The following is a 26,143-nucleotide window of genomic DNA, read 5'->3' on the forward strand; positions in this document are numbered from 1 at the left end:
TTTTTTTAACTTTATTTATTGAAAGTCCTAAGGTACCCTTGAATTAACCACTTATCTTGTACTTCCTCCGTCCCTTATCTAGTGACCTATTTGGTTATTTTTTTTCACGGGAATTAATAAAGTTGTATATTCCTTGAAGCTAATGATTGGGAGTACAAATATGCATATGGGATAATATTATAGAGAGGAATTATTGAAGAAAGGAAGAGAGAAACTATGGTTGTGGGGCATGGTGCTTTGAGATGTCCAAAGCAACCATCATTAAAGGAGAGATGAGACAGTGAGGAATTGAAGGTGAAGGAGAGAGTAGTAGCAGTGTAGCAGGGAAGGAAATATTGTTTGTTAATCAATCCTTTAACATGAGATATAAATTAGAGATTAAATTATGTGCACCTGATAAACCTGAAAACGTAGTGAGTGATGAGACCATGATTCTGATGTAGATCGAGTTCCCGTTTAGGGTGTATTGTTATGATGGCTAAAGTGAGGATGAGACTCACTAGAATAGAGAGGGAAAAGGGAAGCGTAAGATTGGTGTATTCACCTCTGTCTCATGACCTCTATATATATACACCCAAGGGGAAACCCTAATCAGGCCGTAAGGATAATTACGTCCATCAAATAATTATCAATTAAATACGCAGGATATTTATAAGGTCAATGATCAATTAATTAGATAAATGATAACTCAGGCCACATAATAAAATCGTGTCCTACATTCTCCCACTTGGCCGAGTAATCATTTATGATGAGTACTAGATAAGTCCGATCAGATTTTAATACCCATTTTAGTTCTAAACCGGAACTTGCAGCAGAGAAATACAGTCATTGAATTGATATTCAACTCAAGACCCCCATTAATCATGCTACAATACCAAATTTAAAACTTAAATAAGCTAAGGATCAAATCGACAATTAAGCCCTCAACATTAATTTGTATATAAATGTTGTCTTCATGTCTTTAGGCATGCATAGACACATTCAGAGATGAACAAAACAAAACAATGAGGAAATTTTATTATTAAATGTAAGTAAGTATAATATGCAACTAAATAAGGTCTTTAGAAAACCCCATCTTCGAAATATGTTCTTCGAAAATTTTAGGAGGTAGACCTTTAGTCATCGGATCCGCAAGCATATTCTTAGTACTTATATGCTCAATACAGAGTTTATTTTCCTCAACTCGCTCACGTACGAACAAGTACTTTGTATCAAGATATAAAGCAGCGCCAGTCGAACTGTTACTGTTCGAGAAACTAACGGCGGCTGAGTTATCACAGTAAAGCTTCAATGGTCGAGAGATGGAATTAACCACCTTGAGTCCAGTGATGAGATTTCTAAGCAACATCCCATGACAGGTTGCGTTGTACACCGCAATGTATTCTGCTATCATTGTAGAAGTTGCAGTCAACTCTTGCTTATGACTCTTCCACGAGACAGGTCCACCAGCTAACATAAAGATATACCCTGAAGTGGATTTCTTGTCATCTTTGCACTTAGAAAAATCAGAATCAGAATAACCAACCACTTCTAAATTATCACTTCTTCTGTAAGTCAGTTTATAGTCTTTCGTCCCTTGTAGATATCGAAGAACTTTCTTGGCTGCTTTCCAATGATCAAGGCCAGGATTAGTCTGATAACGGCCTAACATTCCAGAAATATAAGCAATATCTGGACGAGTACAGACTTGTGCATACATAAGGCTTCCAACTACTGACGCATAAGGTATCATTCTCATCTGTTCTTTTTCAACCTCTGTTTTTGGACATTGAAATAAACCGAAAACATCTCCCTTAACTACTGGAGCTACAGAAGGAGAGCAATGTTGCATGTTATAACGTGTAAGAACACGCTCGATGTATGCCTTTTGAGATAATCCCAAAATACCATTGACTCTATCTCGGTGTATTTTGATGCCAATAACATAAGAAGCCTCTCCGAGATCTTTCATGTCAAAATTACGTGAGAGTAAGCGTTTAGACTCATGCAACATGTCTAAACTATTACTTGCCAATAGAATGTCATCTACGTAAAGGACAAGTATAGTAAAGTTGCTCCCACTCATCTTCAGATAGGTGCATTGATCCACTTGGTTCTTTAGGAAACCTTCTGACTTCAAGACTTGATGCAACTTTAGGTACCATTGACGTGATGCCTGCTTCAACCCGTATATGGATTTTTTCAGCTTACAGACTAGGTGTTCTTGACCTTCAGATTTGAAACCGTCGGGCTGTTTCATGAACACTTCTTCATCCAAATCGCCATTAAGAAAAGCGGTTTTGACATCCATCTGATGTAGCTCTAAATCAAAATGAGCTACAAGGGCCATAATGATCCTTAAGGAATCCTTTCGAGAGACAGGAGAAAAAGTCTCTTGATAGTCAATTCCCTCTTTCTGAGTGTATCCCTTTGCAACTAATCTCGCTTTGTAGCGTTCAATGTTTCCATTCGGATCTAGTTTTGTTTTGAAGACCCATTTACATCCTACGGGTTTTACACCGTTGGGTAATTCAACCAAATCCCAAACACCATTTTTCTTCATGGAGTCAAGCTCTTCAATCATGGCTTTATTCCATTCAGAAGACTGATCACTGCAAATGGCTTCATTATAAGAGGTAGGATAAGTAAACTTTCCAGCATCCATTTCTGCTTCAGTCAGATAGGTAACATAATCATCAAAGTTAGTGGGCCTTTTAGACCTAGAAGACCTCCTGAGTATATTTTCAGGTTGAGCATTGGCAACATTGTCTTGAGAGTGATCATTTGAAGTGCCTTCATTTCCAGGTACATTTGGAGTAGGAGGTGGTGCAGTGTCCAGTTGAGTGGCATGTACAAGAGGAGTAATTTGAGGTAAAGTAATCGACAAGTCTCTCCCCCCCGCGTCTTGTACTTCCTGCAATTCCTCATAAGGATTTTCACTACTCCCACTGACCTTAAAATCTTCAAGGAAATGAGCATCTTTGGTTTCTACAATGCGAGTTACGTGGGAAGGGCAATAAAATCTGTAACCCTTTGAGTGAGAAGGATAACCAATGAAGTAACAAGTTGTAGTTTTCATGTCGAGTTTCTTTAAGAATGGATTGTAAACTTTAGCTTCGGCGAGACAACCCCATACTTTCATATATCCGAGACTCGGTTTCCTTCCTGTCCAGAGTTCATAAGGAGTTTTAGGGACAGCTTTATAAGGAACCCTATTGAGTATATGAACGGCTGTTTTTAAGGCCTCGGTCTAGAGGAATAGGGGTAAACCTGAGTTGGCTAACATACTGCGTACCATGTTCATTAGGGTCCTATTTCTTCTCTCAGCAACACCGTTCTGCTGAGGAGTACCAGACATAGTGTATTGGTTCACGATCCCCTGGCTCTTACAAAACTCATAAAATGGACTAGAAGCTTGACCCACATCAGTATGTCTACCATAATATTCACCCCCTCTATCTGATCTTACAACTTTTATTTGACGATCAAGTTGTTTTTCTACTTCAGTTTTATAATCTTTAAAAGTTGTAAGTGATTCAGATTTTTCCTTAATAAGATACAAGTACATATAACGAGAATAATCACCAATATAAGTGATAAATGAATTATGTCCAGTTATGCCAGTGATAGTGTAAGGACCACTAATGTCAGTGTGAATAAGCTCTAATGAATTAGAACTCCTAGTGGCACCTTTCTTGTTCATTGATGTCATTTTACCTTTAAGGAATTTGACACATGTTCCAAAATCATTGAAATCGAGAGATGGTAACACTTCATCCTTCACGAGTCTAGACAAACGTTCTCGTGAAATGTGGCCTAAGCGTTGATGCCACAACGTGGATGAAGTTTCTAAGTCTCGTTTTCGTTTTCTCTTTGTTAGTGTCTGATTGATATTGTATGACAACAAAGATTTGGAAAAATTATCATCTAGTTCTAATTTATAGAGACCACCATCCAGATAACCACGTCCAAACACTTGAGAATTTAAACTAATAGTAAGTCTGCCATGACCATGAGAAACATCAAAACCGTCTATGTCTAACTTTGGTCCTGATACTAAGTTCCGAGTAATCTCGGGAATATATAAGGTATCATAAAGTTTAATACATAAACCAGTTTTCATTATTAATTCTAAGGTTCCCACGGCTTCGACAGCTAGTTCTGTTCCATTCCCCAGTTTAAGTGTCCTTCGGTTTCTTTCCAGCTTCTGGATTGTAAGGAATCCCTGAAGTGAGTTTGTTACATGAACCATAGAACCAGAGTCAAACCACCATGTATTAGTTGGAACATTTAAATTAAAGGACTCAAGTATCATGTAAAGATGATTACCTTTCTTAGTCAGTCACTCCTTAAAGCCTTGGCAGTCTTTCTGTCTATGTCCTTCCTTGCGGCAGAACTTGCAGTAAGACTTCCCTCTGGAGTTCTTAGAGCTGGAAGCAGTACTTGCATCACGTTTCTGGCCCTTAGAAAACTCCTTCTTGTCGACATTTCCCTTTCTCTTCTTTGGATTAGCAGTCATGAGGTAAGCCACATCTGGTTTGTCTAGCTTCAGACGCTCTTCTTCTTGTACACACATAGCAATTAACTCATTCATCGTCCACTTGACCTGCTGGGTGTTGTAGTTGACCTTGAAAGCTTCAAAAGATGCGGGAAGAGAAGTCATGATGAAGTGCACCAAGAAACCCTCACTGATCTCCATGTCCAATCCCTTAAGTTTACGGGCCATGTCGTTCATCATCATGATGCGCTCACGAATACCGCTATTCCCGTCGTATTTCGTGGTCACCATCTTCAAAATAAGAGTACTATCATGTGCCTTAGAAGTTGCTTTGAATTGTTCCTCCACGGAGGCCAGATACGAGTTAGCATTAGATGAATCTGGAATAGCTCCCCTGATGATTATGCTGATGGAGTTTTTAATGAGCATAAGAGCCATTCTATTGCACCTCTCCCACCTCTCATGTACTATTTTATCTTCAGCAGTACTTTTATCAGTGAGAGCAGGGGGAGCAGGCTCTCTCAGTGCATAATCAAAATCCAACATGCCAAGAGTCAGCATTAGTGAATCCTTCCAAGAAGAAAAGTTCGCTCCATTCAAAGTTTCAATTCCCATGTTTGGGGCTGATAGTTGATTTAGATAAGAGAAATAAGACACATAATTAAAGAAGAACTTATGGTGATCTAAGGGGTAATGTACTAAGGCAGACGAAGATAAGAACCATTATTTTTGTAATGAAGCTGTGATAAAAGTCTATTATAACACCAAAATAATAGACTGAATTTAATTCTACTTAAATAAATGGCTTTCACTTTGGTTATGACCACTTACTTAAGTATTATGAATAATAAAAAATGATGATGTGCAATTTGAATGTAACACATCACCTTTGGGCAGAAGTGAGACATTTAAATTTTAATGCACATATATATTTAGTTCGCAGTGCACAATTATAACACATCATCTTTGGACAGAAGTGAAAAATCATGCATTTAAGGCGAATGTCATGTGAATATCTATTCAAGGATATGGACTAAGTGACAATGCTGAATTAGACTTGAAGAATTTTACAAATGTTACACATCACCTTTGGGCAGAAGTGTACTCTAAAGTATTATTCAAGTCAAGCAAAATAAATCAATTTAATGAATTTTAATCGAAAATGTCATCTAATTCCAAAAACACTGATAAGCGATTACATGAGATAAAAAAAATATATATAGCATATCATGATTTCCAGAAGAGTTTATAACAAAACAGGTCATCATTCCAAAAAAAAAATTGTTTAGAAACCTGATAATGGTGGAAAAGTAATACAATAAAAGGAATTAGAAAAAAAAAAAAAAACAATTTCGTTAGAGTTCAGATTTTTGAAATCATGATATGGAAGAAACGTGATGTACCAACGAATTGGATAATTGAAAAATACTCTAAACAAACTTGTTAGGTTTAGAAAAAAAATTCCGATCCAATTTTGATCCAAGCAGCGATCAATTTTTTTTTTTTTTTTTTTGGGAAACGAAAGAATTGATTTATCAACACAATCACTCCGATACCACATGTTAATCAATCCTTTAACATGAGATATAAATTAGAGATTAAATTATGTGCACCTGATAAACCTGAAAACGTAGTGAGTGATGAGACCATGATTCTGATGTAGATCGAGTTCCCGTTTAGGGTGTATTGTTATGATGGCTAAAGTGAGGATGAGACTCACTAGAATAGAGAGGGAAAAGGGAAGCGTAAGATTGGTGTATTCACCTCTGTCTCATGACCTCTATATATATACACCCAAGGGGAAACCCTAATCAGGCCGTAAGGATAATTACGTCCATCAAATAATTATCAATTAAATACGCAGGATATTTATAAGGTCAATGATCAATTAATTAGATAAATGATAACTCAGGCCACATAATAAAATCGTGTCCTACATTGTTGCCATATGAAATATTGGGTGAGACATCCCAATACTTTGTGTAAGATTAAACATAGTCATGTGAGTATTTGTTAGAATCATCTCAATGTGTAGTTTCCCAAATATCAACGTTTATAATTAATACTTATGAAAAAAATAAAAATATGATTCGTTAAAATTCTTTATTGATAAATGTATATGAACCGATCAAATTAAAACATTGGAAAAAGTAGAGAGAGTATTATTATAAAAAAATGACTTTTGAAAGTGCGAAAAAGTAGTGGGACATGATGACTATGATAATGTGATTTAATAACGGTGGTTTCTAATAGTGTGTATCAATTATTTTGAAATGATCAAAAGATAAGAAATGCGTTAATTATTCTGAACCAGAAGTAGCATTTGCAAAATTTCATATTTGAAAAGTGTGTGTGTGTGTGTTTTTTTTTGGTTCATATGAGCCACTTAGGGCAGGGATGAGAATCGATCCCAAGATCACCTAGAATCGGGAGGAAAGCTCTTACCAACTTAGCTATCCCTCACTCTCATATTTGAAAAGTGTGTAGTTGTATACATTAACACAAATTTCATAACATCTCATTTAATTAACTTTTATGTTACGAATTAAAGTACAAGTATAATTAAAGATTCGAAATATTTGATTTGATATATAGTTCAGATCAAATAATCGAATTAAGATCAGATGACTAAATATAGGCTGAACCTCCTAAATTCATATGTTAATTAATTGTAACACTTTAAAAAACAAAGTAAGAAAAAGTACACGTCCATGGAATTAGTAATCAAGTCGAGATAGGTCGGTTCAGGTTGTATCATATTATTAAGTCATTGGAATAAGGAATTAGTAATCAAGTCGAGATAGGTCGGCTCAGGTTGTATCATATTATTAAGTTATTGGGATAAGGAATTAGTAATCAAGTCAAGATAGGTCGGTTCAGGTTGTATCATATTATTAAGTCATTGGGACAAGAAATTAGTAATCAAGTCGAGATAGGTCGGTTCAGGTTGTATCATATTATTAAGTCATTGGGATAAGGAATTAGTAATCAAGTCGAAATAGATCAATTCAGGTTGTATCATATTATTAAGACATTGGGATAATCAATTGTGGCGACTCACTCCCTCCCTTCCCCAGAAGAACCCAAGCAATTTGTATCAACTTTTTAATTTGTGATCTCCGCGATGTGCGATATAGTCGGTGCAATATATTAATTTATTTGCATAAGCCAAACAAAGAAATTGTGTGTAAATACACCCCGAACCAATCTCAAATAAAGCAAACATAAGATTATATTTATATTATTATAATAATAGACAAGATTACAAGAACAAACCCTTTTCTTTTAAAAAAGAAAGAGCTTTTACACATATTTATGGATAAAATCCACAATTAAAAAAAAAAAAAAAAAGGAAGTTTCCTACTAACAATGTCATAGCGGCTTCTACTAGCTCTTTTCATTTATTCTCTCTCATACTTCATAGGATCTGCAAAACATTGAGATTATATTAGAATTAATACCATAATTACGCTTTTAGGTTTTATGCTTGTCAGTGTAAAAGTATGTATTATGTAAAAGATACTATTTGATATTTAAAAAATGCAAATTGAGTTTTTTTTTTTTTTTTTTTGGGTTCATATGAGCTATTAGAGCGGGGATGAGAATCGATCCCAAGATCACTTGAAATCGGGAGGAAAATTCTTACCAACTAAGCTACCCCTCACTCTCAAAATACAAATTGAGTTTAATATAACAAGATCTAACTTAGCTAACAACAAGTAATTTTTTTTCATGATTCACAAACAATAGTCAAAATGAGAAATTCAAAGTTCAACCATACATTAAAACAGAGGTAGTATCAAATGAGATCGGATAGCTCATAGAGTCATGGTAATGTGGACTAGCAGATTAAAATGCTTCAAATTTTAAATGTCAGCTACTCCATATGTATTCCTACTGTATTTAAGTAGATCTAATGAGTGATAATGAGACGTGTTGATTAAGGAGTATTAATAATAAACACCTTATAAAAAATTACGGAGTAGAAAATAAATCCATATTCATTTTTTTTCCACCAACAATCCATATTTACGGATTAATCACCAAGTTTATTACGCCCATAAAAAAAGTCAACACGAATATAAAATCTATATTTAATTTCCATCTTCAGATTATAACACCAGATTAAAATAAAACTACCTTAAAAGACGAGTGGATGACGATGACAATGCAACGATCTAGTCGCTGTCGCTGTCGCTGCTGCTGCTACCATCATGGTCATGACCATGCTCCTTCTTCTTATCCTTCTTTTTCTTCTTTTTCTCACCATGACCATCATCCTTCTTATGATCCTTACCGTCATGTTTATCATGATCTTTATGATGATCACCATCATGTTTCTTATGATCATCACCATGACCAAGGATCTTAGACATCATTCCTCCTTCTTTATGCTCACCATCTTTGCTATGATGACCATCATCTTTCTTATGATGCTCATCTTTCTTGTCACCTCCCATATGAAGTTTCTCTCCTATCTTTTCAATTAAACCTGCCATTTTTCTTTGTGATTTGAATGATAGATTATGATAATGGATGATATTTGATGATGTATGTATTATATGGTTTATATGAATGAATTATTACATCTTGGGGTGGTAAGTATTTATAGGCTCATAAAACGGATTCTCTTTCTTTTTTCAGTTGAAATAATATCTCTTTTCATTTATTATATTAAGAAATTTTTAATATCTTTTTATTCTTATGCAACTTGTAAACTTTGGATAGGACGATATAATAACTATTTTAGTACGAGATGTGTAGTAGAAAAGATAATGTTGGATAGATTATCCGCGACTACGCGTTGATTTCGTAATTTACTTCACATGGGCTACGTGTATGCCGCGTGCTTAACATTTCCCCCTTAGATTATACTCAAATATTTTTTTTATTTTTTATTTTTTTATAACTTTTTAATCATACTTCCTACATTATTTTTGTTATTGCGTCGTAGAGGTTGGGTACAAATTTTTAGTAGTGAATAAAAGGATGAGAGAACATGGTAAAAATACAAAATTATTTCATGTGATTATTTAACTAAACTAAAAATTTAGTGTTGAAAAGTAAGGGTATATTGGGTATCTGTAGTGTGAATATAGATTTTTCTTTTTCTAAAATAGATATAGTGTAATATTTGTCAAATTTTCTTAAAAGGCAAGTAGTACAATATTTAAAAAAATAAAAAAATCAGAAGAAGTTTTTTATTTTTTTATTTTTTTTTTAATATTAAGGCAGGTAAATGCCTATTGTCCTATATTATGCTAAAAAAATTTATATACACCTAGGTACAAGATCCACCTAAAGGTACTTTTTAAGCAACCTAAAGATATTTTCTACTCAATTAATTTTTTTTTTTTTTTTTTTACCCATTTTCAAATCTTAAAATAAGTTATAAACCATCCTTAAATATACCTACCTCTATTTACACCCGAGTGTTTGTAAAAAATTTAATATTATATTAGCATAAAATGATTTAAAGATTCAAAGTTACCCCAATATAATTTAAAAGTTACCTATATCTTTACAATGACGTAATAAAGTTACTCTTGTTAGATGAAACTTGCCATATAAAAATCTTCACTAATGTATAAAGGTGTGTGTACCAAGCATAGCTTGGTCTAGTGGTTAGGTTTGTATCTCAATAGAGGCACTTTAGGGTGGGGATCAAATCCCAATAGAGGCACTTTAGGGTGGGGATTTTCTTACCCTTTCCCCCTACTCCCAAAGTGTGTAGGGCGAGAACTTTTTATATACACCTGAGTGTACCCAAAGTTGTTTTTTGCTTAGTTGATATAATTTAACTCATTTTAGATTTTAAAGTGAGCAAAAAAATATATCAAATGAGCAAAATACACTTGGGTGCACCTTGCACCCTTGAGTATATAACAATTTTCAAACTCGGGCCGGGAGGACCTATGAGAGGTTCCGGCCCGGTAAGGCCCTTCTCCTTACCAACTGGAAAAAAAACGTATAAAGGTTGCTGTAGACATCAATTTGTCAGATGAGATAATATAAGGGCTCACATAACTGGTAAGACAAGATAATATAAAATTCAGGTAAAAAAACACCACCTACGTGTTAATTAATTTAATTTTTGTGTGTGTGCATATTTATAGATTTTAATTAAAACATTAGGTAGTTAATTTAACCAAGATTATAACTAATCGTGAAGAATCTGACATCTTAGGGTTTATTTGGTATCGACGTGGTTTTCTGTTTTTTGGTTTTTTGTTTTTCAAAATTATATGATATATGTCATATAATGAATTAAAAATAAGTCAAACTTATTAAAATCATAATAATTTTGAAAACTGACAACTGAAAAGTAGAAATACTATTTTCTTACTTCCTGTTTTTGGTTTTTTACTAAAAACAAAATATGATGCTAAACAGCCTTTAATTAGCAGACCTTGAAAGTTTTGAATACAATTTAGGATTGACAAATGTGCAACCCAAAAACAACAAGCATCCAAAATTACTTATGGATAACCGAACCTGACGATGCACACCCTATTGACTATGGTACAATAATAGCAATGTCGACGTGACCATGGTTGAAGAGAGTGTACAGGAAGGAAAAGGTGAGGTCAATAGAAACATAATGGTGCAAAAAATATCAATGTTAAAAGTAGTGGATCCTCTTTGCCTTTCCTAGCGATGCACGACCAATTTACAACCATCCAAGAAGTATCATTCTTCCCTTTTATTAATGTTTAAATTAGACACCACTTGTCTTGCGATTCTCTGGCAAATTATTTGGTTCCACGTCTATAGATACCATAGGTCGGTAAACCAATAAAGAACAAAACATAAACTGTTTGCCACAAATTAGTGGTAATCAAGTTTCCAAAATCCTATGTAACGCTTCACTATCAAAATGATACTTCCTCCAAAGATGATTTTGGCATATTGTTTCAAGCCCCAAAACCGAAACCAAACCGTAAATCAAAGTTTTCAAATTTCCTAAATCGAACTGAACCATATATAAAAACACCGAACCACATTACTAATTTCGTTTGATTTGCAGTTCGATTCGGTTTTAAACCGTATTTGTTTCACCCCTACCCTTGGATGTATATAGAGATGACAATCTCTAACACCGGCTTGACACGAACATGAAGTTATTGAGAGAAAAAACAAAGTCGATATGACACGACACAAAACCAACTTAAACACGACCCGTTTAGATAAAGTGGTCAAATTATGCAATTATCCTAAATTTTACATAGTTTTTGATAGATTTTGTGAATAACATGAAATTGACACAAGTCCAAACACGAACACGACACGACTTTTTTCCAACTCTACTTGAATGCACCTACCTCTATGTGCGGAGTGCACCCAGATTTATATAAAAGGTGTTGGATAAAATATATATAAACTAATGACCTTAATTAATCTAATCATAAGTAACATTAGCTCGTCTTGTGTGTGGCTAATCATACCGTGTGACCGCTTCTAAAACAACAAAGTAACTCCTATAAAATGACTGGGTAACCCTAATAATACTGACCGAATAACCCTTTTAACGCTAACACAGTTACTTCTATAACACTGACAAAATAACCCTTGTAACATACATTAGTATATCTATACATACGTAGTTTGTAAGGTTTTCACCTTATGACCTCAAATTTTCAAAATCAAGTTTTAGGTTCTTATATGGGTTGGGAAATTCCCTTATCACCCCTTAAAAGTCGTCTGACCTGAGTAGCTAAACTAGTTTACCAATGACAAGTCCCATTCCAACAATATCTTTCTCATCAATCACAACTAAAATTTTATAATATCATTCATTCATAAGAACTATCATCAATAATTTAATCACAAATTTCTTTATTCATGCTTTAATATTTCATTACACTTTATAGAGCATATGTACACATATCCCCTTAACCCAAATTTTAAATCAGAACAATACACAACAAGAAGAGCTTAGATTATCCTTTACTCTTCCATATACAACTTAATTAAAAACATAAAATCCAATTTTAATTAATAACCCATATTTTTTTCATTAAGAAGCCACAAAAGCTCCAATTGCTACCATTGTAACAACAGCGACACCAAATCCCAACGCCACCTTTCTTCCTTGTAAGTGCAACCTTTGCATGATACTTCCATGCTCAAACATATGATGATCATCCTTTACTTGATCATCACTCGTCATACGTGTCTCGGGCTCGGCCATTTTATCATTTTCAGCACTTGTATTATTATTATTATTATCATCCTTTGTTTTGTGGTCGTCCGAATTCGTGGCAGGCTCGGGTTGTTTCAACTTTTGATTCTCTGTAACCTCCTCTGCTTGATGAGGAGGAGTCGGCGATGTTGTAGGGTGTGGTTCTTGGATGATTTTAGGAATTGTAGGAGTAACTTTCTTTGGTATCATAACATGAAGACGTCCTTCAGTGAACTTAGCTCGAATCCCGTTTACATCACAACTCTCTAATAATTTTGTGTCCTTGATGAATCGGCACCTCTTTGTTCCATCTGCATTTGTTGGCCTCTCGCCGCTTACTCTAAGGACTCCATCTTTGTTAACTTGTACCTTTAGTTGATTTTTCTTAAAGTCTACAAGGGAAAAAAAATATCCAATTAGTTTTTTCCATTCAAAGTATGAAATGATCGAGTGTCTATGCTCTTGCTATAAATAGTTGACGCTCAAAAACGCACTATGTTTCAAATTACTTGCTCCATTTGACTTCTCTAGAACAAATTGCTCTTATAGTAATATTTTGCTACTATGTGCATGGTATCTCGTTAAAATTACTTGAATGTATATCAATCAATAAGCATGAAAAATTGAATAGTGGAGCAATTGAACTACTATGACGAGACAACTTTGACACAAATGAACCACTTAATTTTTCATTTTGAGTTGAATATTACTCCCTCCGCCGCCGCTAAAATTTCTTCTTGTTTTTGACTTTTTTGTAAGACACAGATGAAGTACGTGCCAATAACAAAATTGTGATAATTACCTCAATCATTAATAACTTCTTAAATTCCCTTTATCAAAACAAAAACATAAGAAAGGAAAAAAAAATAAGATAATTATTCAACTATACCAGGGAGGTTGATGATCAAAGTTTCAAGACCTTCCTCTGTGTGCAAATCACACAAAGGATCGAAATCGATGTAAGAAGGTGCTGCTGATGAATTCTTGGTTTTGATTGCCATTCTTTTTCCTTGAAGTAAGCTTAATTATGCACAATGCTATGCAATGGAACAAATGGTTGAGAGAAGGATTATTGTTTGTTTGTATGATTATGCAAGGAAAACCGTCTTCTACTTATAGTTGTTAATATGAAGGGCATCTTTAGTTTTTTTGAGTTGAGATTTCCTGTATTCTTTCTTGAGTTTCAAGTTGCTTTATGGCTTTGCCTATGTTGGCTGGCCTCTCTTGTTGTGTTGCCTAACTATTATACCCTATTTATTCTAAAATATATGTAACTAACAAATTATGTTAGTTTATTGTCTCGTTTTTTATAGGTGATCATATTTGATTAATTTGGTTTATTTTAGTTTTAAGATATTGACATGAAATATGATAATTACCCTTAACTATTGTTTAGGTCAAAATCTGATCGCTAGATTTAGACCAGGTTCAATAGGACAACAACTAGATTAATAAGGATACAAATGATAATGTAGGTTCAATGAATGAGGATGAATAACCTACGAAAGATGAACAAAGGGGAAAGGGAAGATGAGACACAAGATGATGACGCAGAAAACCCCAGGAATAAGGGTAAAAACTGCGGGTGACGTTGAGTCCACCAATCTACTAGTTTGAGAATTAAGTACAGGTACAATGCAGGTTGTTTTTGATCAAGAATGAATCTGTAATTTGGTTGCTAATTGCTAATATAATGCCTAGGGCTCGTATCTTGTCTTTTTACAATGGTTTTTCATCCTATTTATAATAGGAGAGCCTTTTGAAGTCTTGTAACAGCTTCTTTGACGATTCCTTGAAAATTGGAGTTAGTTGCCACGTTCAGCTCCGAGATTCATGCCACATTCTTCATGCTCTTATCCATTATCCTTTGACTTGTTCTTTGCAAATAGTTAGTTGGAGTTTATGGTTCCTGTTTTTATGGAACTTCTCTTGACTCATCCAAACTTGGATTTCCTTAGAATATTCCTTGGAAATATCTTCATTTAACTTCCCTTGACTTCTGGTAACCTAGTCGTTGACCTCGTAGCAATCTGTAACCTGCAATCTAGCAACCTGCAATCTAGCAACCTGCAGACATCTGAACCTGTAGTGAAAATTTAGGCATAACAACTATTACCATCGTTTTATTCTAATTTATTTTAAATGATGGTGTACTTTTTTTTTGCCATTACCGGCCGTTACGTGAATAACATTATAGTCATATAGGGTTTTGGGTGAATCTTCACAATAAGTTCTATGAAAATATTTAATTATTAAAATATTTATTTATTGAGTTGAAGATATATACTCGGTACTCCCTCCGTCCCAAATCACTCGCAACGTTTTGACTTTTTATACTATTAGGGTAGCCCGCGATGAGCGCGCCATAGCTGGCCATATCCGGAATCTCTTTTGGTTTTGCCTTACATCACAAATTTAGTTATTGATTGACAGCATAATGAGAGAAAATATATAAACAAATATTTAGGAGTATAAATGTCCACACATTATTTTTAATAGTTAAAAAAAAAGAGGTAATTATAATTAATGAGGGCAAATAAGTAAGGAAATATTTTAGATGGTATAATTGTCCAAGCACTATTTATTTAAAAAATTTGTACATATTAATGAGGGTATATATGTAAATACACATATTGAAGGGTATAATTGGCATAACACTATTCATAAGAGTAATCTTGTACTTTTTATAAGGTAGGGATTCACACATCTCACTTTGACCATCTTTTCTAGCTATTATATGAAAGCCAATGTAATCATGTAAGATGTTGTTAAGTCTCTTTTAATGTATAGTTTCTTAATATAAACCTTTTATAACTTTTATAAATATATAATAAAAGATATCGACGATCAATCATGTGCATCAACAAGCATGTCCAGTCAAAATGTTGCAAGTAATTTGGGATAGAGGGAGTATTAACAAGCGTGAAAAATGAATCGGACAAGCGAAAAAAACACATAAAACAAATATAAATTTTATTCGAAAACAGAAGGGGTAGTCACTCATATATATGTGATATAAAATGTGCTTGAAGATAAATCGAGTGTCTAATAATTATTGTATATTGGTTATAAATTTGGTTTAAAATCATCAAAACTTGCCCAATTTCCAGAATTATTTTTCCACTAATTTTCAATAAACTTTTTTAGCTCAATTTCTAAAATTAACTCTGCCAGAGGATTTCCCGTTGCTAGTCCTAAGTCTGGACAAAGGAGGAGGGTTAAAGTAGGCCAGTGACATCAGTGTAAAATTTTGTTACATCGCTTGACATGAGCCACAATGATTGAGAGTATTACTATAATGGATGCAACACGACTGTAATATGAACATTTAGTAAAAAAAGCCGAACACTTTACAAAAAATGAACATTTTGTAAAAAAAATATGAATACGTCACAAAAAATGAACATGAACATCCAATTTTATATGTTCATATTTTATAACGTAATGTTCAATTTATATGCAATAAATGTTCAGTTATATTACAAAACCATTGAATTATCCCGAGCCAGTAAACTTCTTTCAAAAAATAGTTGTTCATATTTAAATTTCGATATTCATTTTCAAATAATAAATGTTCAAATTCGAGTAGTGTCATATTCATATATATTGATGCTCATTATAAGATAGTGTAATGATTATATTTGAAAATTTCAATGTTTATTTTCAAAAATTATATGTTCAAATTCTAACATTGTCATATTCATATTTTATATGTTCTTTTTTCAGAAACTATAGTTTTAAACTTTATTTATATAATTGTTAACGAAAAATATATTATATTAATTCATTATAAATTCTTTTATGTTCATTATAATGTACTAAATGTTCATTTGAAATATACTAAATGTTCATTTTACATATTAAATCCCAATTGAGGTTCATAATTCCTTAACCCAAATTAATTAATGTTCATATATCGATCTAACTCAAATGTTCATAAAAAACATATACATGTTCAGATATCTAACATAATATGTTCATAATTACAAAACTTAAAAAGGTTTTTAAAATACATAAATCAAAAACAAAATAAATTTTCATATGCAAAAAATCAAATGTTCAGATATATAAATTATAAAGTACAGAATGCCAAATTTTTTTAAATGATTGTAAATACATAGATCTAAAATAAACAAAAAAGTTAATAAGTAATGTATCACAAGCTCAGAATTATAATTAAGATGTTCATACTTCCAAAAATATATGACGGTAAAAATAAATAATTATTGGAAACATATCATACGTTCATATTTTTTTACTTAAAATGTTCAAAATACCAAAATATACCAAATATAGAACTGTTCATAACAAAGTACACAAATATCACTAACAAAAAAATAAAAACAATACGAAAGCTACATATTCCGATCCGAAACTCAAACCTAGCCATGGCGATTTAAAATAATGGAATCTTTTCAGAAGATAATCATCTCCGCCGTCTTAACCACCTTCTCCTCGTCAATGTAGAAACTCCATTAACAAAGTTTCAAATCGAAAGTTGAAGAAAACGAAATTTGAATTTAATCTATGGTGATCAACAATGGTGATGAAGGAATTCAATTTATGGTGATCAATAATGGTGATGAATGATTTCAATCAAAAATAAAATGATGAACAAATTCAAAAGAGAGAAAAATAAAGGAAAGAGAAAATAGAGAGAAAAGTAGAGGAGAGAGAAATTAGAAATCAGAAAAGTGTGAGAGGGGGAAAAGAGAAGGGAGAGAATATATTTTTACTTGATGTTTCATTTAGTTAAAAATTTGCGATTGTTAAAGTATTTAAACTAAATGTTCAAATTATTGACGTGGTGCACCTTAAAATTTGCGTCAAACTTACTCCTTATTTCCCCCACCAAAAACTCACGTATAACACTCCCTCCTCCCTTATAATATTGCTGCTACTACATCCATTTTGCTTCCCCTATTTTCATGACTTCACAAAAAATTAAATTCGAGCCACCTGTTGTACGCCCAGACCGCCGCTTAGACCACCGTCGCGCCGACCACTGCCGCCCAGGATACCGTCAGCCAACAGTTCGCCCCTCTTCTTCCCTCTTTTCTTCCTTCTTTCTTTCTCTTTTTTTTAGCTTATTCCAAGCTTTGATCTTTATTAGTTTTGGTCTTAAATTGTTGATAGTATTGTTTAATAGTGTTTATTCGCTCTAAAGACTATAAATTTATGTGTTTCTTGATGTTAAATTGTTGAATAGATTTTTCATATTTTCTTAAGTAAAAGATATTGATTTAAAGTTTTGATTCTTATGGGTTTAGGGTTGATAATTGTGTTGATTAAGTTATTTGACTATATTATGTTTAAATTATGTTAAAGCTTAATTATTTTAACTATAAAGAAAATTCAGATTTATTAAAGTTTTAATTTTGGGTTTAAATTGTATTAATATCATATTATTATGTTTCCTATCTCATATAACAATGGTTGTGAGTATTTTATGATTATAAAGCTTTGAACTTTAAAGTCTAATTTCAACAATTAATTTTCAGATTTTTATAAAGTTGTAAACTTGCTATAATTCTATGAATAAATGTGTATTTTAAGGTTTTTATGAAGGAAACTTAAAGAACTATATATAAGTTTTTGATTTTAATCAAAGGGAAGATTTAAAAGTGTTGTCTAATTGGATTTTAAAGGTCTTAAAGTAAGTTAGTATTGCTGTAAATTTGGTTTTTTTAGTATTGATTGAGATTTTGTTGTTTAGTTTAGGAGAGGACCTCATAGAAGGTGATTTTTAGTTGGAAAAGTGATTTACCAATTCGTTTACTCAAGGTACGTACAAGGATACGAAAAACCTTGACTTTAGGAGCATGTTTAGGGATTTGGAAAACTCAGAATCATGTTAGGGAACTTGTGGTTGATTGAAATTGTTTGGTAACAAATCTCATTGGTGGTTATTCTTGATTGTGTATGAAATGTTGTCGTGTGGAAGTTTATGTATATTGATTTATCTTGTGAGTATTCTATATGCATTAACTTGCAAGATGAACTAGGAGGCAAAGGTACATGGACCTGTGGGATTGAATTATTTTTATTACTCGTTCACGATGATTGAAATGGAATGTGTAAAGGGAGAATTGAAGTCTTATAAGACGAGGTTGAGGATTTAAGGTGCCTTATGCACTTAAGGTGTTTATATACTGAGCTAGTTTAAAGGATCCAACACTAAATGTTGTTTGTCACTAATAATTCAAGAATGGAATTGGAAATTTGAATTGCTTGATTGATTAATGTTTGATTGGTTGCATTGTTTCTATATTTGAGTCATCACCAAGTGTAAACCTATAAATCACTTAAAGTGTAAGATGGATGAGCAATAAAACTCTGGATTTGTGTACATCTAGAGTATTGACAAACAGGGGTTGGGGTTTACGGGGCATTAGCCGTGCACTTTTTAGAGGCCGTATGATCTACAAGTCTCTTGTTTTCAAATACTTTTAAAACTATAAGGAGTTAGATGAGATCTCATACTAGCTATAGCCACGGAGTCGCCCGTTTGCCATTGGATGTTTATTGATGTTACCGAAAGGAGGCATGAGGTTTTTATTTATTGATGTTCCCTAATGGAGCGTGGGGAGACAAACTTGTCTATTGCTTAATCCAATGAATAAAATGAAATGAAATAATATTTATTAGAGAAGTCTTAGTAATATTAGTAGTTGAATCATGTGTTGAGTTAATAATAAAATTGTTTGTGTGTTGAATGAAAATTAGTAGCATGCTATGAATTTTATTGTGTTACTTCATTCATAGCTTGTATGTACTCAGCGTTGCTGATTGCGTGCTTTTGTGTGTGTGTTTCTTGGTCATGGCCTTCGTCTTCCAATGATCCTGCGATGATCCAATTTTTACACTTGTAATATTTGGGAGCAGATTAGCCACATGTGTTGCAATGTTGGACTTGCATCAAGTGGTGGGAATTTGAGTGTAGAGTTGGTTATTACTTGTGGTTTATTCTTTGCATGAATATTAAACTTTCTTAAACTTTGGTTTGATTTACTTATTACTTTGATGATTGGGTTTTGAATAAGGGCCTTGATGGTTTCAACTTTTAAGATTTAAATTTGGTTTTGCGTATTGGTTTTGGAACTTTATTTTAACTGAGTTAGTTTTTCTGCTGCTAAATTCCGAATTTGCCTTAACGTTTGAACATGTGGCGGTAGCATGTTAGTAATTCTCTTACATTTATTTACAGGTAAAAATAGAGAATTATTAGGGTGTTACAGGATTATTGCTAATCACTAATGGAAAGTAGCCATTATGCCATTATTGGGTGTTACAGGATTATTGTTAATTAATAATGGAAAGTAGCCATTATTGTGGTGTTACAGGATTATTGCATAATAATGAAAAGTTCGGATTATTAAAGTAAATTGGGCAAAGTTGGGATAATTAAAGCGTAATTTCCATTTTTTAATTGGTTGAAATAATACCTTTGATTATGTGGCGTACCGAATGCTCCAGAAAAAAATTATTAGGATTTAATAGTTTTAGGTAAAAAAAAAAATGCATAATAATTTAATTAAACTCATATTGCCTACTTAAAAGTATAATTTTGTTTTTTTTAAAAAAAATATAATTTATAATGCGACTTTATTAAAAAGAAAAAACAAATTGCAAACTTATATTAAAGGCTATGGAATGAAGAGTAGCTTCCCTGAAAATTTGGTGAGGTCAACTAACGCGCTGACGATCTACTTTGTGAACACATCAATATTGAAAGGATAACTCTGATTTATTTATTTGTTGTTCTTAGTTATATGTATATGACAATTAAATTTATTAAATATGAACAAACTGTAAATATATTTAATATTTCATTTGTTACATATTAGGAAAAAATCTTTAATGTAAAAAGATAATATATATATTTTTAAATAATTTAAATCCTTAATAATTATCCGTTGTGTTTTACACTTGAAATTAAACTCCCAAATCTATAAGTCATTTTGTATCTTTTGTGATCTCTTAATCTCTAACAAAAAATATTTTCTATTTAAAATTTTTGACATAAATTTCACATCAATGTTTACGGAAGGTATAGTTCTTTCTTGCATTATAAGTTTTAAAGTTTTTTTAAGAAAACACCATCTCATAAATTGGATATTTAGATAAAGCTATTAATATCAAAAGATAATATTTATTTTTTAAATAATTTAAATCCTAATATTAAAATATAATTTTTAGTTTTTTAAATCATTTCAATCCTAATATCTAAAGATAATTTTGGTTAATTTTTAGTCTATAAAATAACTTAAATCCTAATAAAACTTAATATCATTCGGCTCTTTAGATAAAACCATTAATATCAAAAGATAATATTTATTTTTTAAAATCATAATATCAAAATAAAATATTTAGTATTTTTAAATAATTTAATACGAAAGGAATTTTGCATTAAACCACTTTTTAAATCTTGTGTTTTTTTTTTTTTTTCAAAAAACCACTTTTTTGAAAAAATGTGGTAATTAACCACCTATTTACAAAAAAATGTTGTAAGTTACCACCTAGTGCCGAAAAAGATGAGTTGACCTGATCATGTGACCTTAATCACCCTCCATTTTTCTCTCTTCTCCCACAAGTACAAAAAACTGCCTCTCTCACAAGCACCACCGGCATCAACCATTGGCTACCCACCACCGCACTGCCTCAAGCTGATCCTTATCGCCACCTCCTCCAACAATAAAAACGATTACAAATGTTCTGATTCTACAACCAACATCAAATAATATAATCGAAACTACCAACAATTTCAAGACCCAATATTTGACACTCTCAATTAATATAGTCACATTCTAGATAATATAATCACTTTTTTAGATGATGTAATTATCTTATTGTGAGTCATTCGTATTTTAAAAAATTTAGTCAGATGATATAATTATCTTTTGGATGATATAATTATCTTTCAATGATATAATTATTGTTTAATACTTTTTTAATGATAAATTCAGTTTTGAATGATACAAATACATAATCCTTTTTTGGATGATATAATCACATTTCAAATGATATACTAGATGGTTGGGTGCACAATAAGTTATCGTGCATCGGGTTTATTATATAACTTTTCCAATATCATAAGTCACTTTTGCTTAAGCGATGAGTGAATTTTTTAATAATCTATTAACTATTAATAAAACAAAACGTTGCTGTCCACATGTCACTCTCATAATAAATTTTTTCCCGCCTAAATGCAAGGATGATGTCATTTTTTTTTTTTTGTGTGGAACCACCATATTTTTGAAATTTGAAAATTAGAAGCTTTTACATTACAACTACAACTTATGTATCAATTTATCCTAAAAAAATGAAACAATTGTAAATAGCAAACTAATAAATGGACTCTTACATTGAAATATGTATTAGACGATGTTAAACAAGTATTATATCAGAATTTTGATGAAAATCTAAAATTTTAAAATTACAAATATTTTTATACAATGTGCACAATTCTTATTTATGTTTATCTATTTTTTTTTTAAAAAATGTACAAATTATAAAAATAGATTTTATATAAATCGTGTATCGCACGGGTTCTAACCTAGTTCTAGAATATCTAATTATTAGTTGGTCGAAATAATACTTTTACTTATGTGGCACACTGAATACTCCCGAAAAATGCCTACTTGATTAATATACTCCCTCTGTCCCATATTACTTGACACAATTCCCATTTTCATTCGTCCCACAATACTTGACACGTTACTAAATATGGAATGAGACTACTAATAAAAAAATATTTTCCCACATTTTCTCTCTCCTCACCTACCCCACTTCCATCCCACTTGTTGTTTTCTTGTAATATAAAAATACAAAAGAGATCCTTTCATATGATAAACAAATGTTTTAAATTGGCTCACTTGTAGTTTTCTTAAACTACATGTCCACCCCAACATCCCAAGTATTATGGGATGGAGGTGAAGGATTTATGTCTTCGTCAAGTGCAATTACAAAATATATAATAGATCAAATTATGGAGAAAATTAAGTTCGTCCATTTGGCTAGAAGTACTAACGATCTTTGGGTTAGTAAAATACGCCAAAGCTCAATTGGACGGATCCTATAAGGTCACAGAAAGAGCCTAAATCAAGCATAAGAGGACGAGGCCCATGATGGGCTTCATCACTCAAGGTGGCAGGCCAGGAGATGGGTTTTTGGAGGGTTTTGGGCTTCCTAATCTAGTCTAATTATAATACGGTTTTGGTGCCTAGGTTTTTCCAGAGAACAGTTTATTGTTAAGTTGAAACCCTAATTAGCAAACACGAGACCCAACCCCTCAAACCCCCCCTCTCTCTCTCTCTCACGACTCTCTCCTCCCCTAGGCCGGTGGTGTGCTCGGTGGCGGTGGTGGTGGTATTCGTGTGGTGTCCGGTTGTCCAAGAAAAGTGGCGATCACGGTTTTCCCCTTCACTCGACCAATCTAGTATTGGTGGACGCTTGTTCGAATCCTGTGGACTAAGTAGAGGAGTCATGCTTGGGGCTCTATTCTCTCCCTGATGTGTCAATCGAATAGCTACGTGGATTCACGCTTCAAAGGTATAATTATGTAATTCTTGTGTGTTATGCATGTGATCTTGATTTAGGTGTGTATGAATATGATTCATGAAATTCCGCTTATAGTACCTAAAGTCCTATAGTAGTATCAGTTAGCCTCTTGCATGAACACGCTTGATTATAATAATACGATTATTTGAAATCCACGCTCATAATTTTATAATCAATTAAGAAGGAGAAATTAATTTAATTATGGTTCAATTATTATATTAAATGTGATTTAACTCTTAAAATTGATTAAATGTGATATAATTATGCTCAAAATAGCCTCGAGAGGACCGAAAATTTGTCCTAGTTTGCTAGAAATTTTCAAACACCCTTAATCCTAATTTCAAATTTTTCGAAAATAATAGCTCTAAATTTTTATTTTGTGCTTGTTTTGGTTAAATTCAATTTATTTTATGTTTCATAATTTTAATTAGAATTTATTTATGCATTAAAGTGTTTTGGGTATGATCATCAATTTAATTTTAAGAGTTAGAATTAAATTGGGATTAACTTTATGAAGAACCCTAATTTTAAAGTCCAACAGGGAAGGGAGGGAGGGTAGGTGGTCCAAAGGGTGGCTAGCAGCAGCCGTGCAAGCGTTGCACGCTGCTGCCGTGGCTGCCGCTGTTGTTGCTGCTCCTTGCGGTAGTGGCTGCTGAAAGGCAGCCAACCACCGTGGCTAGCCTTGGCTGGCCATGCACGGTGGCCTGCAGCTAAAGCTGGGCACGGGCCGGGTTGGCCTGCAGGCGGCCCGGCACGGCACGAACTCCGACGTGGCAAGGCACGGCCTGACAGCTGGCCCGACCTAGCACGGTGGTCGCCAGGCGTGCCGTGGGCCGTGCCACGGACAAAAGTTGGTTTTTTCTGGCACGATCCTGTCCTATGGCCCGTATGCCAGCCCGGTAGGCACAGCCCGCGTGCCAACCCGCGTACCTGCACGCTTACTGACCGTTGCTCAACGGAAACAATGGAGAACGTTGAGCAATGTTCTTCTTTTCCCCTTCTTTCCAACAGCTACTTTCCCCATTTTTCTATAAATACCTCCATCTTCTTCATTCCAAATCACAAATTCACAATCTCTTCTCTTAACCTCTTATATCATCTATTAATTCTCTTAATCTCTTAAATTCTCTAATTATTATTTCTTAATATCGAAAAAAATTAAAAGTTCGTAATCGTAATTAGTGGAAAGCGTTGAAGCACGGTTGTAAGATCTAAACTAATCTTTAATCTATTATTGTTGTTATTATTATTGTTATAATTATTGTTATTAATTATTATTGTTGTTATTGTTATTGTTATAATTATTGTTATTAATTATGATTATTGTTAAAATTGTTGCTATTAATTATTATTATTGTTAATTATGGCATCACCAAACACGAACAACCCATCATCCTCTAGGAAAGCCCGTGGTAATAGGTCTAGGGAATCACCTAATCCAATTACCCCCCCAATTTCAAGTCCGACCAATGACCCCGGTAACGTCCCCCTAGGCTTTGACCAATTTAGGCACGATGGTACTTCCGGTTTTCAACCCTATAACATGAATAATATGCCCGGATTTCCACCACCAAACCAATTTCCACAATTCGGTCAATTTCCACCCACAAAATTTTTATTCTACCCAAGGTAGCCAACAAGATACCCTAAATGCCTCTGGTTCTACTACTAACCAACAAATCCCCGAATCTACAAACACCCAATTCCCAAACACATAAGAAGATGGGTTAACCGAAAGTGACATGCATGGTAAATATCAAAAGCCGCAAAAGTGATGTATGGCATTATTTCCTCCCAAATAAAGCCCAAACAAGAGCAAAATGTAAAACGTGTGGTCATACATACTCTGCACAATCCAAGTCCGGGACGAGACACTTAAGTAGACACATGAGAAGTTGTGCAAAACCAGCTTGTGATCCAACCCAGCCAAAAATTTCCCAATTCCATCCACACGGCTTTACCTACAACTATGAGAGGGATAGGGATGAACTAGGGAAAATGATAGTACACGCCGAACAACCTTTTCTTTTCTCCGAAAGTGACCCATTTAACACTTACATTAACAAAGCATTACAACCCCAACATAAAAGAATCTCAAGGAAAACCGTTCGTTCCGCCGCCATGAAAAACTTCCTAGAGTACAAAATGCGGTTACAAGACGAATTGAGTAAACTTAATTGTAGAGTGTCTTTGACTGCCGATTCTTGGGATAGTGGTTATAAATATGATTATTTATGTGTGACTTGCCATTGGGTAGATGATCAATGGTTGTTACAAAAATGAATAATCCATTTCAAAATGCTGGAATATCCCCACACTGGTATTAACATTGCTCACCACTTAATGGAAGCAATAAATGAATACAACCTTCGAGAAAAAATCATGTCTATGACATTTGACAATGCAACCTCAATGACATATACTGATAATTAGGTCAAACAAAACTTGACCAATGTAATATTAGATGGTGTTGCACTTCATACTAGATGTGTTTGCCATGTTCTTAACTTATGTATACAGGATGGAATTAGAGAAATTGGTCCATACTACAACAAAAGATAAGAGCAATAAAAATCAAAACCAATTGCCCAACTAGGTGGAATTCCACCTATGACATTTTAACCAAGGCAATTGAGTACAAGAATCCGTTGACAATTTTTTACAACCAAATATTTCCAAACAATGCTATATATAAGGTGATTGGTATAAATGTGAAAGATATATGCAATTTTTACAGTTATTATATAACATGACGTTTTGTTTTTCTTCTGTTTATAATCCTTGTGCTCAAAAATTTCTTTCAAATGCATGTTCACTCGCCCAACTTTTCACTGATCATCGCAACCAAAGTGATTATGATCAGTATCTTCCAGCAAAGGAAACAAAGTGGCGTAAATATAATAGTGAAATTCCTTTGATTTATA

At 33.2% G+C, this 26,143-nt stretch overlaps 3 protein-coding genes across 3 annotated transcripts; all 3 read right to left on the reverse strand.

The window, feature by feature from the left end:
• Positions 1–4,321: 4,321 nt before the first annotated feature.
• Positions 4,322–5,092, reverse strand: LOC110694028. Its single transcript, XM_021871188.1, has one exon. The coding sequence runs from the start codon at positions 5,090–5,092 to the stop codon at positions 4,322–4,324; it is 771 nt and encodes a 256-aa protein (XP_021726880.1).
• Positions 5,093–7,691: 2,599 nt separating this feature from the next.
• LOC110694026 (dehydrin HIRD11-like) lies at positions 7,692–9,126 on the reverse strand. The gene is made up of 2 exons (XM_021871187.1): positions 8,618–9,126; positions 7,692–7,904 (listed from the first exon to the last, which is right to left on the reverse strand). Exon 1 carries the CDS (start codon positions 8,974–8,976, stop codon positions 8,656–8,658), a length of 321 nt encoding a protein of 106 aa, XP_021726879.1. The 5' UTR covers positions 8,977–9,126; the 3' UTR covers positions 7,692–7,904; positions 8,618–8,655.
• A 3,175-nt stretch (positions 9,127–12,301) lies between these two features.
• LOC110694030 lies at positions 12,302–13,924 on the reverse strand. Its single transcript, XM_021871190.1, has 2 exons — positions 13,549–13,924; positions 12,302–13,051 (listed from the first exon to the last, which is right to left on the reverse strand). Exons 1-2 carry the CDS (start codon positions 13,658–13,660, stop codon positions 12,495–12,497), a joined length of 669 nt encoding a protein of 222 aa, XP_021726882.1. The 5' UTR covers positions 13,661–13,924; the 3' UTR covers positions 12,302–12,494.
• Positions 13,925–26,143: the final 12,219 nt, after the last annotated feature.

The sequence above is a fragment of the Chenopodium quinoa genome, unplaced genomic scaffold, assembly GCF_001683475.1.
Source record: "Chenopodium quinoa cultivar QQ74 unplaced genomic scaffold, ASM168347v1, whole genome shotgun sequence".
Lineage (NCBI taxonomy): Eukaryota > Viridiplantae > Streptophyta > Magnoliopsida > Caryophyllales > Amaranthaceae > Chenopodium > Chenopodium quinoa.

Bases quoted from the DNA above. Each gene is read 5' to 3' on its own strand.
- LOC110694028 (XM_021871188.1), bottom strand. From the start codon at position 5,092: ATGGGAATTGAAACTTTGAATGGAGCGAACTTTTCTTCTTGGAAGGAT.
- LOC110694026 (XM_021871187.1), bottom strand. From the start codon at position 8,976: ATGGCAGGTTTAATTGAAAAGATAGGAGAGAAACTTCATATGGGAGGT.
- LOC110694030 (XM_021871190.1), bottom strand. From the start codon at position 13,660: ATGGCAATCAAAACCAAGAATTCATCAGCAGCACCTTCTTACATCGAT. The intron at 13,052-13,548 runs GTATAGTTGAAT...TTTCCCTTGTAG, and splicing joins TTTGATCATCAACCTCCCTG to ACTTTAAGAAAAATCAACTA.